This window comes from Nerophis ophidion, linkage group LG15 (assembly GCF_033978795.1).
Source record: "Nerophis ophidion isolate RoL-2023_Sa linkage group LG15, RoL_Noph_v1.0, whole genome shotgun sequence".
Classification (NCBI taxonomy): Eukaryota; Metazoa; Chordata; class Actinopteri; order Syngnathiformes; family Syngnathidae; genus Nerophis; species Nerophis ophidion.
The window spans coordinates 31,368,911-31,382,103 of NC_084625.1; the positions used below are offsets into that span (position 1 = coordinate 31,368,911).

At 40.5% G+C, this 13,193-nt stretch overlaps 1 protein-coding gene across 1 annotated transcript in view; it reads right to left on the minus strand.

The window, feature by feature from the left end:
• zc2hc1a (zinc finger, C2HC-type containing 1A) overlaps positions 1-13,193 on the minus strand; it is a 48,182-nt gene that overhangs the window by 17,944 nt on the left and 17,045 nt on the right. The window contains exons 4-5 of the mRNA XM_061922009.1: positions 8,260-8,377; positions 8,057-8,178 (exon numbers count right to left, since the gene is read on the minus strand). Coding sequence (XP_061777993.1) covers positions 8,057-8,178; positions 8,260-8,377 — 240 coding nt within the window. The remainder of the gene's footprint in view (positions 1-8,056; positions 8,179-8,259; positions 8,378-13,193) is intronic.

A 13,193-nucleotide genomic window follows, 5' to 3' on the forward strand; every position in this document is an offset into this window, starting at 1 on the left:
AGACCACCACGACATCCTCGGTAGGCCCACATAAGGGCAAGGAAAACTCACACCCAGTGGGACATCAGTGACAATAATGACCCAGTGGGACGTCGGTGACAATGATGACTATGAGAACCTTAGAGAGGAGGAAAGCAATGGATGTCGAGCGGGTCTAACATGATACTGTGAAAGTTCAATCCACAATGGATCCAACACAGCCGCGAGAGTCCAGTCCAAAGCGGATCCAACACAGCAGCGAGAGTCCCGTTCACAGCGGAGCCAGCAGGAAACCATCCCAAGCGGAGGCGGATCAGCAGCGCGGAGATGTCCCCAGCCGATACACAGGCGAGCAGTACATGGCCACCGGATCGGACCGGACCCCCTCCACAAGGGAGAGTGGGACATAGAAGAAAAAGAAAAGAAACGGCAGATCAACTGGTCTAAAAAGGGAGTCTATTTAAAGGCTAGAGTATACAAATGAGTTTTAAGGTGAGACTTAAATGCTTCTACTGAGGTGGCTTCGCGAACTGTTACCGGGAGGGTATTCCAGAGTACTGGAGCCCGAACGGAAAACGCTCTATAGTCCGCAGACTTTTTTTGGGCTTTGGGAATCACTAATAAGCCGGAGTCCTTTGAACGCAGATTTCTTGCCGGGACATATGGTACAATACAATCGGCAAGATAGGATGGAGCTAGACCGTGTAGTATTTTATACGTAAGTAGTAAAACCTTAAAGTCACATCTTAAGTGCACAGGAAGCCAGTGCAGGTGAGCCAGTACAGGCGTAATGTGATCAAACTTTCTTGTTCTTGTCAAAAGTCTAGCAGCCGCATTTTGTACCAACTGTAATCTTTTAATGCTAGACATGGGGAGACCCGAAAATAATACGTTACAGTAATCGAGACAAAACGTAACAAACGCATGGATAATGATCTCGGCGTCTTTAGTGGACAAAATGGAGATATTACGGAGATGAAAGAAGGCCGTTTTAGTAACGCTTTTAATGTGTGCCTCAAAGGAGAGAGTTGGGTCGAAGATAATACCCAGATTCTTTACCGTGTCGCCTTGTTTAATTGTTTGGTTGTCAAATGTTAGAGTTGTATTATTAAATAGAGTTCGGTGTCTAGCAGGACCGATAATCAGCATTTCCGTTTTTTTGGCGTTGAGTTGCAAAAAGTTAGCGGACATCCATTGTTTAATTTCATTAAGACACGCCTCCAGCTGACTACAATCCGGCGTGTTGGTCAGCTTTAGGGGCATGTAGAGTTGGGTGTCATCAGCATAACAGTGAAAGCTAATACCGTATTTGCGTATGATGTCACCTAGCGGCAGCATGTAGATGCTGAAGAGTGCAGGGCCAAGGACCGAACCCTGGGGAACTCCACACGTTACCTAAACGTAGTCCGAGGTCACATTGTTATGGGAGACACACTGCATCCTATCAGTAAGATAAGAGTTAAACCAAGACAGGGCTAAGTCTGACATACCAATTCGTGTTTTGATACGTTCTAATAAAATATTATGATCGACGGTATCGAAAGCAGCGCAAAGATCGAGGAGCAGCAACATAGATGACGCATCAGAATCCATCGTTAGCAATAGATCATTAGTCATTTTTGCGAGGGCTGTCTCCGTGGAGTGATTTGCCCTGAAACCGGATTGAAAGGTTTCACATAGATTGTAAGTGTTCATTTAACTGCTCCGCAACAATTTTTTCAAGGATTTTTGAAATAAAGGGAAGGTGAGACACCGGTTGGTAGTTTACCATGAGGTCAGGATCGAGGTTAGGTCTTTTAAGAAGAGGATGAATAACCGCTTTTTTGAATGCCAGGGGAACAGTGCCCGAGGAGAGTGATAAGTTTATAATATTTAGCACTGATGGACCTAATAATACAAAGAGCTCCTTGATCAGTTCCCCAGGAAGAGGGTCAAGTAAACATGTTGTCTGTTTTATTCCATTTACACGTTGTAACAATTCCTCTAATGTTATTTCCTCAAAACGAGAGAAACTATTTTGGAGGGCAGTATCCGCCGTATATACAATCGTGTCAGTGTTAATAGAACCCCGTTGTAGCTGGGACGCATTGTCTTTAATCTCCTTTCTAATGACTTCAATTTTCTTACTAAAGAATTGCATAAAGTCATCAGCTGAGTGGGTTGAGCTACTGGAAGGGGTCCCTTGTTGGGTTAGCGATGCTACCGTACTAAACAAAAATTTAAGATCGTTTTTATTACGGTGGATGAGATTTGAGTAATATTTAGCTTTAGCTAAGGTAAGCATGCGTTTATAAGTTATTAAACCATCAATCCATGCTTGATGGTGCACCTCAAGTTTAGTCGTGCGCCATTTGCGTTCCAGCTTTCTACATAGTAACTTCTGAGCTCTAGTTTCTTCTGTAAACCACGGGGTGCGCTTTTTTGGAGCCTTTTTTAACTTTAGCGGTGCTATGTTATCAATGGTTTCGCGCAGGGCGTCGTTAAAGTTGTTAGTGAGGTTATCAATAGAGCCCACATACTTTGGGAATGGTGCCATTACCGAGGGCAGTAGGTCAGCAAGAGTTGTCGTTGTGGCTGTATTAATGTTGCGGCTGCTATAGCAGTTATTATTATTATTAGTTTGACGAACATGCGTCTGAACCTCGAATTTTATAAGGTAATGATCGGACAATACTTTAGTATACGGGAGTATCGTAACTTTGGAAAAGGTGATACCCCTGACAAGCACTAGGTCTATCGTATTACCGTTGCGATGCGTGGGTTCATTTATTATTTGTGTGAGACCACAGCTATCAATTACAGTCTGGAGCGCTACGCACGGTGGGTCCGATGGGGTATTCATATGGATATTAAAGTCCCCCATTATGATTATATTATCGGCGTGTGTCACTAGATCAGCAACGAACTCTGAGAATTCATTGATAAAGTCCGAATAGGGCCCTGGGGGGCGGTAGATAACAGCCAGGTGTAGAGGCAGTGGTGTGACAGACCTCATAGTAAGCACCTCAAACGATTTATATTTATTATTTATGTTAGGACTAAGGTTAAAGTTTTCGTTATATATTAGTGCGACCCCCCCACCCCTTTTAAGCGGACGGGCAATATGCGCATGTGTAAAGTTAGGAGGACATGCCTCATTTAGCGCAAAAAAGTCGTTTGGTTTAAGCCAGGTTTCGCTGAGACCGATGACGTTAAGATTGTTGTCTCTGATAATATCATTAACTAACAACGTTTTAGGAGACAATGATCTTATGTTTAAAAAACCTATATTATAGGTAGTGGGCTGTTTTAGGGAGTTTTTGATCAAATTATCCGTAGTAGCAATATTAATAATGTTGTGTTTATTATGCCCAGTGCATTTAGTATAGTTACGACCATATCTAGGAATTGATACGACAGGAATTTTCCGATTGTTTGATTGTTGCTTTGATAAACTGCACGCATCATGGCTAGCCACCTCAGTAACGGGAATTTTCCGATTGTTTGTTTGTTGCTTTGATAAACTGCACGGATCATAGTTAGCCACCTCAGTAACGGGAATTTTCCGGTTGTTTGTTTGTTGCTTTGATAAACTGCACGCATCATACTTAGCCACCTCAGTAAAACACATGTCCAACTCTGAAACACTCAAAGCAGAAAAAACTTGTTCTAATTTAACTGACTCCTTACCCAGACCAGTAGTCAACAATTAGTTTCCTCTGTTACCAAATGTTAATTGAGTGTAGTTAAAAAAAAAGGTGGTGTAACACAGTGGTGAACATGCCCTTTCCTAACTACTTTGGCATGTGTTGCAGCCATGAAATTCTAAGTTAATTATTATTTGCCAATCTACGGTCCGTAAAATCATCAAAAAAATCGGAATATCTGGTGAAATCACTGCACGTAAGCGATGATATTATGGACTTTTGATCCCTCAGGCGGTACTGCATCAAAAACCGACATCAGTGTGTAAAGGATATTACCACATGAGCTCAGTAAATACAGTTGGTCGCTACATCGGTAAGTGCAAGTTAAAACTCTACTATGCAAAGCCAAACCTATTTATCAACAATATCCTGAAACGCCGCCGGCTTCTTTGGGCCCAAGCTCATCTAAAATGGACTGATGCAAAGTGGAAAGGTGTTCTGTGGTCTGACGAGTCCACATTTCAAATTATATTTGGAAATAGAGGACGTGGTGTCCTCTAGAAGGCACGAAGTTCAAAAGCCAGCATCTGTGATGGTATAGGGGTGCATTAGTGCTCAAGGCATGGGTAACTTACACATCTGTGAAGACACCATTAATGCTGAAAGGTACATACAGGTTTTGGAGCAACATATGTTGTCATCCAAGCAACGTTATCATGGATGACCCTGCTTATTTCAGCAAGACAAGTGTTACAGCCGCGTGGCTTCGTAAAAAAAGAGTGCAGGTACTTTCCTGGGCCGCCTGCAGTCCAGACCTGTCTCCCATCGAAAATGTGTGCCGCATTATGAAGCGTAAAATACGACATCGGAGCTCTACATAAAACAAGAATGGGAAAGAATTCCACTTTCAAAGCTTCAACAATTAGTTTCCTCAGTTCTCAAACGTTTATTGAATATTGTTAAAAGAAAAGGTGATGTAACACAGTGGTGAACATGCCTTTTCCCAACTACTTTGGCACGTGTTGCAGCCATGAAATTCTAAGTTAATTATCATTTGCAAAAAAAATAAATAAAAGTTTATGAGTTTGAACATCTAATATCTTGTGTTTGTACTGCATTCAATTGAATATGGGTTGAAAAAGATTTGCAAATCATTGTATTCCGTTTATATTTACATGTAACACAATTTCCCAACTCATATGGAAACGGGGTTTGTGGATCCAGCCAGAACTTCTCAACTTTGCGCACCAGCTCAAGCTCCTTTCCCCTCAGTGAGGTGGCGTTCCAAGTCCCAAGAGCTAGCTTCTGTAGTTAAGGATCGGACCGCCAATACTTTTGCCTTGGACTGCCGCCCAGTTCACAGAGCACCAGACTTCTTTGGGCCCTCCTCTGGGTAGTGAGCCCATTGGAGGGGGGACCCACGTTACCTCTTTAGTTCTTGGCCTACAGGCGCTCGCTATCAAACCCCACCTCCAGGCCTGGCTTCAGAGGGTAGCTCTAGTGACCCGCCTCCGGGCGAAGGGAAACCTCGGCCCTTGATGATGTCTATTCATAGAAGTTTTTGAGCTGCTCTTTGTCTGGTCCCTCACCTGTTTGTCTTGGGAGACCCTACAAGGGGCATAGAAGCCTCGGCCAACATAGCTCATAGGATCATTGGCACATGCAAACTCCTCTACGATGATAAAGGTAGCACCTCAAGGAGGAGCCATTTCGATTCATACTGCCAAAATAATATAAAGACATGAAGGGAAATCGGAGGCCCAATATTAATTCTAAGTATATTCATTAATTTATATACTTTTAACATATCAATTGGAAAACAAAATGCTTAACCAAACTAAAACACCAGAAATACATTGCTATTTTAAACTAAAACCTGATGAGAACGCTGAAATAAATATTGGCAAAAATTGCAATGGCTAATTTTTAAGCCGATCCCTGTGTAGGTGCTGGTGATTTTGTCTTGTCTTGGATTTTTGATTTCTTCATTCTTGTTCTATTCCCTTTCACTCTGATGTTTACAAACGCTACCCTCCACAATGGCTCCACATCCGGGTCAAGACCAGAGTTGTGATGTCGTTGAAAACCCTTGATCCACCGGGTTAAATCATGCACTAACTTGTTTGACAGCCACAAGTCATTGAACTTGCACTTACTCATCTTACACAAATACCTCAGCTTTGTTATAAGCTAAACTCTATGTTAACATCCACAGCACCGCACACTAGCAGTCCATTCTCGATAAATTCTGCAATGTTCTGATCAATTATTTCCATCTAACTTTCAGGAAATGTCCAAAAGGGGCAAAGTCATTGCACATCGAGGAGGATGTAGATTATTTTTACTACGTTATCTTCCAATTAAGTTACTAGCTTCAACTTCTGTGTGTGTATGCTAGCGGCCCCGCCTCCTGAGGGACAAAGAGAGTGGATGACTGTCAAGAGGCTTTACTCGGTTTCTTATATTCCGCTACAAATAGGTCAAAAGCTTATGCGCACACTTTGATTAGACTTTCAGGAAATAATAGAAATCTAATTAGGGAACAAGTGACTACAGTTTGTAAGTTGAGGTCTTTTTTACTCTTGGGAGGTAGGACTCGCAGAGGTCTGCACTTAACAAGTGCTGTACTACTTATTACAGTATACAGCGGCTTTAAAATATTTATAATACCTTACTAAAAAAAACACATATACCTGTATGTTATTGAGATTTTATGTGAAAGACCAACACAAAGCGCCACACATTTGAGAAGTACATAGAAAATGAGACATGATTTTATTGTCAATTTGACAAAAAAAATATTTTGTGCGATTTCAGTTGCAAGTCTTCTTTGAAAAACAGCTCAAGATCAGTCAGATTAAATGGCAAGCGTTTGTGAACAGCATTTATTAGAAAAAGCCACAAATTCTCAATTGGACTTAGATATGCACTGTGACTAAGCTGTTCTAACACATGAATGTTTTCTTTTAAACCAATGCATTGTAGCTCTGGCTTTCTTTGTGGTCATTGGGAGAACAAGGTGAACCGCCACACCGGTCTCAAGTCTTTTGCAGATTCCAATAGCTTTTCATCCAAAATTGCCCTGTATTTGGCTCCATCCACCACTATGTTGGAATGTGGGGATGGTGTGTTCACAGTCATGTGAAGTGTTTGTTTCTTCTGTAACACATGAAGGTTTTCTTTCAAACCCATTCCATTGTAGCTTTGGCTTTATGTTTGGGGTCATTGTGTGCTAGCAGGTGAACCACCACACCGGTCTCAAGCCTTTTACAGATTCCAATAACTTTTCATCCGAGATTGCCCGTATTTGGCTCCATCAAACACCATGTCTGAATTTCGGGATGGTTTGTTCACAGTGATGTGAAATTTTTGTTTTCTCCAAACATAATGTTTAGGTCTCATCTGACCAGAGCAACTTCTCCCACATGTTTGCTGTGTCCTCAACATGGTGACTGGCAAAATGCAAATTCTGGAATTCATGATGATATTTGCTACCTTCCCCCAGAGGCTGTCACAAAACAGCAATGATCACATGCGTAGAATGTAATTCAGGGTTTTCCCTGTATGTATCTGATCGTGGCGTGGTGCCACAGCTAAATTGAAGACGCCTCACCTGAAACATTTTCATTTTTAAACGTAAAAACGAATTAAAGTAATATATAGTATGAATGTATATAGATTCTATATTATTTAAGCACAACTGACTAGCTGATGCGCAGAAATTTTTTTAAAAAGTGACATTGCAAATTAAAACGGCTGAATGTGTGTTTGTGATGAATACATTTTACTTCTGATCGGTGAACCAGAGTGCAGTGTACTGACCTGTAGGAGCCAGTCAAAAGGCACGTTCTTGTAGGAGCCAATCAGAGAGCACATTCATGCAGTTCTTTGACCTGACTTAACATTTTCTTTCTATTGCAGCCACCTGGACATCAAGAAGAACTGATTCTTTGATTATTCTGAAATAGTTTGTAAACAAAATTGCTTGTTATGAAAAACAGGGACAAGCTGTGACCCATATACTGTTAATGAATATAGTTTTGCTTGTACTTAATGTCCATATGTACAACATTTTCATTTATTCTACATTCCATTTTGCACAGTGTGCCATACAGTGTTAAATTCAAACGTTCAATACACTGTTGTATATACCCTTCAGTACCTGAGAGCTCTTTGCTTTTGCTACTCCATATGGACATCTTCTACTAACCAAATTTAGCTTCTGATGGACTGGTACAAAAACTTACTGATACAAAGCAAGAAAAAAATTTAAACATTTTTATTGTTACCCTGTGGTGACTAAGTTATCGCTGAGTCCCGTTACACTGGTCTTTCACATGAAATCCCTATAAAACATATTTATGTTTGTGGTTGTAACGTGACAAATTATAGAAAAGTTCATGGGGTATGAACCCTTTTTCAAGCCAAGAAACTGCTCCATTCAAAAATACCTGTGTACGTGCAGGTGGTTTCTTGATGGCCAATCGGGCAGCCTGCTCCTTGCAGAACGCTATGTGTCTTTCAGCTGAACTTTTGATGAACGTCCGCTGGCAATGAGGACACTGTTCAAGATCTGGAAAAATAGATTGTACATTGTACAATGAGATGAAGAAATAAAGACAATCACATCCAGTGTGTTTAATACAGACGGTACCCAAAAGAGAAGTTGAATCGTCTGCATTGGCATCTTTTTTGCCTCTGCTTTTCCGAATTGTTGCGATGAAGTCTTCATGCTTCTTGCGCCAGTTGGATGGCTTCTTAGGGGGTTCTGGCTGCAGGGAAGGTAATATTTTGACCAACACGTTTGGAAACATCACCAAATGGCACCTCAACCATTTCTGGTTTCAACCAAAATACGAGTATGATTTGATGGCAACAAAAGCAGATATTTTTTTGATTATCTCCTTTGTGACAATTGCAAAAACACATCATCAGTAGGGTAAAACTAACCTGTTTCATGACTGTCTAAACCCAGCACACGTTCCCAATTAGTGGGTGAAAAATCCAACGCTTGGGAAATTCTGCTCCACAATGATAGGAAGACCCGACATTTGTGCCAGTTTTTTTCAGAAAGTTGCAGCAAAAGATTTTGATATTGATTTTTTTTCTCGATAACATTGAATTAACTTGTGATGTCATCAATTTGCTACAGCATTACCTGAAAAAACATGATGGCAACAAAAATGGAAAAACTAATAATTTATGTTTTATTAATTTTATGCAACACAGACTTAAATGTAGACTCCAGATAGCAGTAATATTGCATACTCAGAGCTGTACAGGTTTAGTTAGGGGTGTCCCGAGCCAATTCAGCAAGTTTCTGATGATCTCATCTTGCATCTAAAATCTCAGATATAAGCTAACCCTAACCCAAGCAGTCCTGCAGTGAGTTTATTTTTGCAAAGTTGGACAGTTAGTTAACATCTAAATGTCCTCTAATACGCACACACGTTTGATCGTTGCTTGTATTTTAGGCAGGTCATTTAAAAAAGGTAAACATGGTGAGCGATTAGCTACTAAGAGCTAGCAGATACAAAACAGCTAAGCACATAATAGCACACAAGCTAGACATATGTAATAGGGATGTGAGCACCCTTTGAGGAAAATAAGAGAAACACATATCAGCACAAAGTGCTACCACGCAAACCCCGAAAGAAAATTCTGAAAATCAAGACTACATCTCCTGCAATTGGGGGCATTTCTACAATACATTGCACCTTGAATGAATTCATGTATTTATTTCGGCAGACAGACATATATAACACTTCATCACTCTTTGTAGTTTGACAGACATGCAACAGCACCCACCGAAAAGGGATACAGGAAAAAGCTAGAATGCTTACCCATGTCCCACCCCTTATTTACAATCAACTTATATGTTGGTTATATAGTCCAAGTTTCAACAGCAGATTTGATGGATACATGACAATTTCAGAACAAGTATAACATATGATAATGGATGATAATGACAAGTCAGTATACATACACCAATATGGATACAATAGCATTGAGTGACCATGAGATTAGCTCCATCTTGCCTGGATATCTTTTGTCTTCTAAATCCTTGTCTGGTGTGTTATGTTCCTTATTTCACAGTGAGTTATTTTGCACCTGTGTCCCACAGTTGAGATAGTCCAAACTATGTTATGTTTGAATTTCAGGACACCCATGAGTTCATGTGGACCATCTCTGAATGAAAACAGACACTGTATATTTGCAGGTAGAGCCCTTTGGGAGGTCATGAATATAACTTGAAGGCTACTGTATTGGATTATATCTTGTAGTTTAAGAAAATTATTCATTATGAACAGATCATTGGTATGAGCTCTGAATGGGGCACAATGTATAATACTAACTGCCTTTTTTCTGGAGCTTAAATAGCGGTTCAATAGTGTCCCTGTAGGTGTGGTCCCAAATTTCAGCGCAATACTCTAAATGCGGCAATAAAAGAGCTAAGTAAATCGTTAGAAGTGAATTTTGATTTAGTAATTTTTGCATTTTTCACAAAATGGAGACACCCTTACCCAATTTAGACTGTACTGCTTTCACATGTGGTTTCCAAGTCAGGAGAGTGTCTATCTTAACCCCCAATACCTTGTGTTAATTTACTCCATTTATATACGTCCCGCTAACTTCTATGTGTATGGCGTTGTTCCAGTCCCCTTCTCCCGAAGAGGTTATAGTTTGTTTTTGAGAGATTTAGTGATAGTTTATTTATTAAAAAACACAAATGATTTTTTGACAATTCACTATTCACTGTGTTTACTAATTGAATTAAATATTTTCCAGAAAAGAGGATGTTGGTGTCATCCGCGAACAACACTCATTTTAGGACGTCAGATACTTTGACTATATCAATGATATATAATGTGAAAAGTTTTGGTCCCAAGATTGACCCCTGTGGTACCTCACAAGTGATAACTCCGTCTGTTGATGTTTTTTCCCATCTGTACAAATTGCTTTCTGTTCAAGAAATACATTTTTATCCATTTTAAAAGAGGTCTGTCTAATTCCATATGTCTGCAGTTTGTCAATTACAATACTGTGGTCTAATGTGTCAAAAGCTTTTTAGGTCAATAAAAATGCCAAAATATAGAGTTTGTTGTCTAGTGCATCTTTGATAAATTCTACGGTGACAGTTAAAGGCATTCCTGTGGAATGGTTTTTCCTAAAACCGTATTGGCTATCACACCGCAGTCTATGTTCATCGATGATTTTTTGTAATCTGGTCTGGAAAAGCCTCTCTAAGATTTTAGAGAATTGGGGTAGTCATGAAATCGGTAATTAAAAAAAAAAAAATGTCTATCACCGCTTTTGTACAGAGTAGTAGCACTTTCGCCTTCTTCATTTTATCAGGAAAAACACAATTTGAAATGATAACCTACTCAGTGGCCTAGTGGTTAGAGTGTCCGCCCTGAGATCGGGACCCATTACCTCCCTGCTTGGCACTCAGCATCAAGGGTTGGAATTGGGTGTTAAATCACCAAAAATGATTCCCGGGCGCGGCACCGCTGCTGCCCACTGCTCCCCTCACCTCCCAGAGGGTGATCAAGGGTGATGGGTCGAATGCAGAGAATAATTTCGCCACATTGTGTGTGACAATCATTGGTACTTTAACTTTTTAACTTTAATAAATTACAGACATATATCAGTGCTGGCACTAGAGCCGTGGAGATGTTTTTTAACAATCTAATTGATAAACCATCTCCATCAGTGGAGGCTTTTGGTGAGAACTCTCTGAATAGAGAAGCCACTTCATGTGACACTGGTGTCAGGAGCATGTGCTCTGTCATGTTGCTGTTATCACTGCTTGAGTCAAAATAATTCCAGTGCACATGCGAGAGAGGAATGTTTCTGGCCGGTGACGGGCCCACCTGCACAAAATACTCATTAAATTTCTCCAGTATCTAGAATTTTCTTCCTTCACCCAGTCCATCTCGAAGTAAATTGGAAATGACATTGTCGTGGCTCTCCCAGCAACTTTGTTTAAAATTTTCCACAGGCTCTTAGTATAATTACGGTTATCCGTCAATAGTTTATCATAAAAATCCTTTCTGTTTTCTGATTAAATAAGTAACTTTATTTCTGAAGTATTTGTAATGTTTGCTCATTTCTGGCCTTTCAGAAGTTTTTATATAATTTATTATTTTTCTTACATGCATTACGCAATACTTTTGACATCCAGTGCTTTTTATCTTTATGTTTTTTACTTCTGCATGAAGTAATGATTACCGGACAGTGCATGTCGTATGATTAAATAAATAAATAAATGGGTTGTACTTGTATAGCGCTTTTCTACCTTCAAGGTACTCAAAGCGCTTTGACACTACTTCCACATTTACCCATTCACACACACATTCACACACTGATGGAGGGAGCTGCCATGCAAGGCGCCAACCAGCACCCATCAGGAGCAAGGGTGAAGTGTCTTGCTCAGGACACAACGGACGTGATGAGGTTGGTACTAGGTGGGATTTGAACCCGGGACCCTCGGGTTGCACACGGCCACTCTCCCACTGCGCCACGCCGTCCCTAATTATTGTGTTAAGGGCAGCATGGTGGAACAGGTGTTAGTGCATGAGCCTCACAATACGAAGGTCCTGGGTAGATCTGAGTTCAATCCCAGGCTCGGCATCTTTCTGTGTGGAGTTTGCATGTTCTCCCCGTGAATGCGTGGGTTCCCTCCGGGTACTCCGGCTTCCTCCCACCTCCAAAGACATGCACCTGGGGATAGGTTGTTTGGCAACACTAAATTTGCCGTAGTGTGAGGATGTAAGTGTGAATGTTGTCTGTGTTGGCCCTGCGATGAGGTGGCTACTTGTCCAGGGTGCACCCCGCCTTCCACCCGAATGCGACCCCAAAAGGGACAAGTGGTAGAAAATGGATGAATGTAATATCCCATATGCGGAGTTGGGATCCGATTCACTGAAATACACTATTTCATTCTTTGTTTAACATGTCACGTTCAAAGGCCATGGTTCTCCTTTCATTACAAAGCCTTCTTATGGTTTTTGTTTCTGGTTGGTGCGCAATAATCCAAACTACAGACTGTGAATATCGGAAGGTGATCGGTTATACCTGTTACCATAAGACCGCTAGTTATTTCAGTGTCTGGTATGTTGTTAAAAATATTGTCAATTAGTGTGGCGCTCTGCTTCGTGGTTGTACTAGGGCAGGGGTCGGCAACCTAAAATGTTGAAAGAGCCATATTGGACCAAAAATACAAAAACAAATATATCTGGAGCCTCAAAAAAATAAAAGCCATATTACATACTGATAGTGTGTCATGAGATATAAATTGAATTAAGAGGACTTAAAGGAAACCAAATGAACCCGAATATAGCTACAAATGAGGCATAATAATGCAATATGTACATATAGCTATCCTAAATATTATGATTGATTAGCTTGCAGTCATGCAGTGACCAAATATGTCTGATTATCACTCCACACAAGTCAATAACGTCAGCAAAACTCACCTTTGTGCATTCATGCACAAGGTTAAAAGTTTGGTGGACAAAATGAGACGGAAAAAGAAGTGGCATAAAACACGTCTTAGAAAGTCTGAGAAAGTTATACATGTAAACA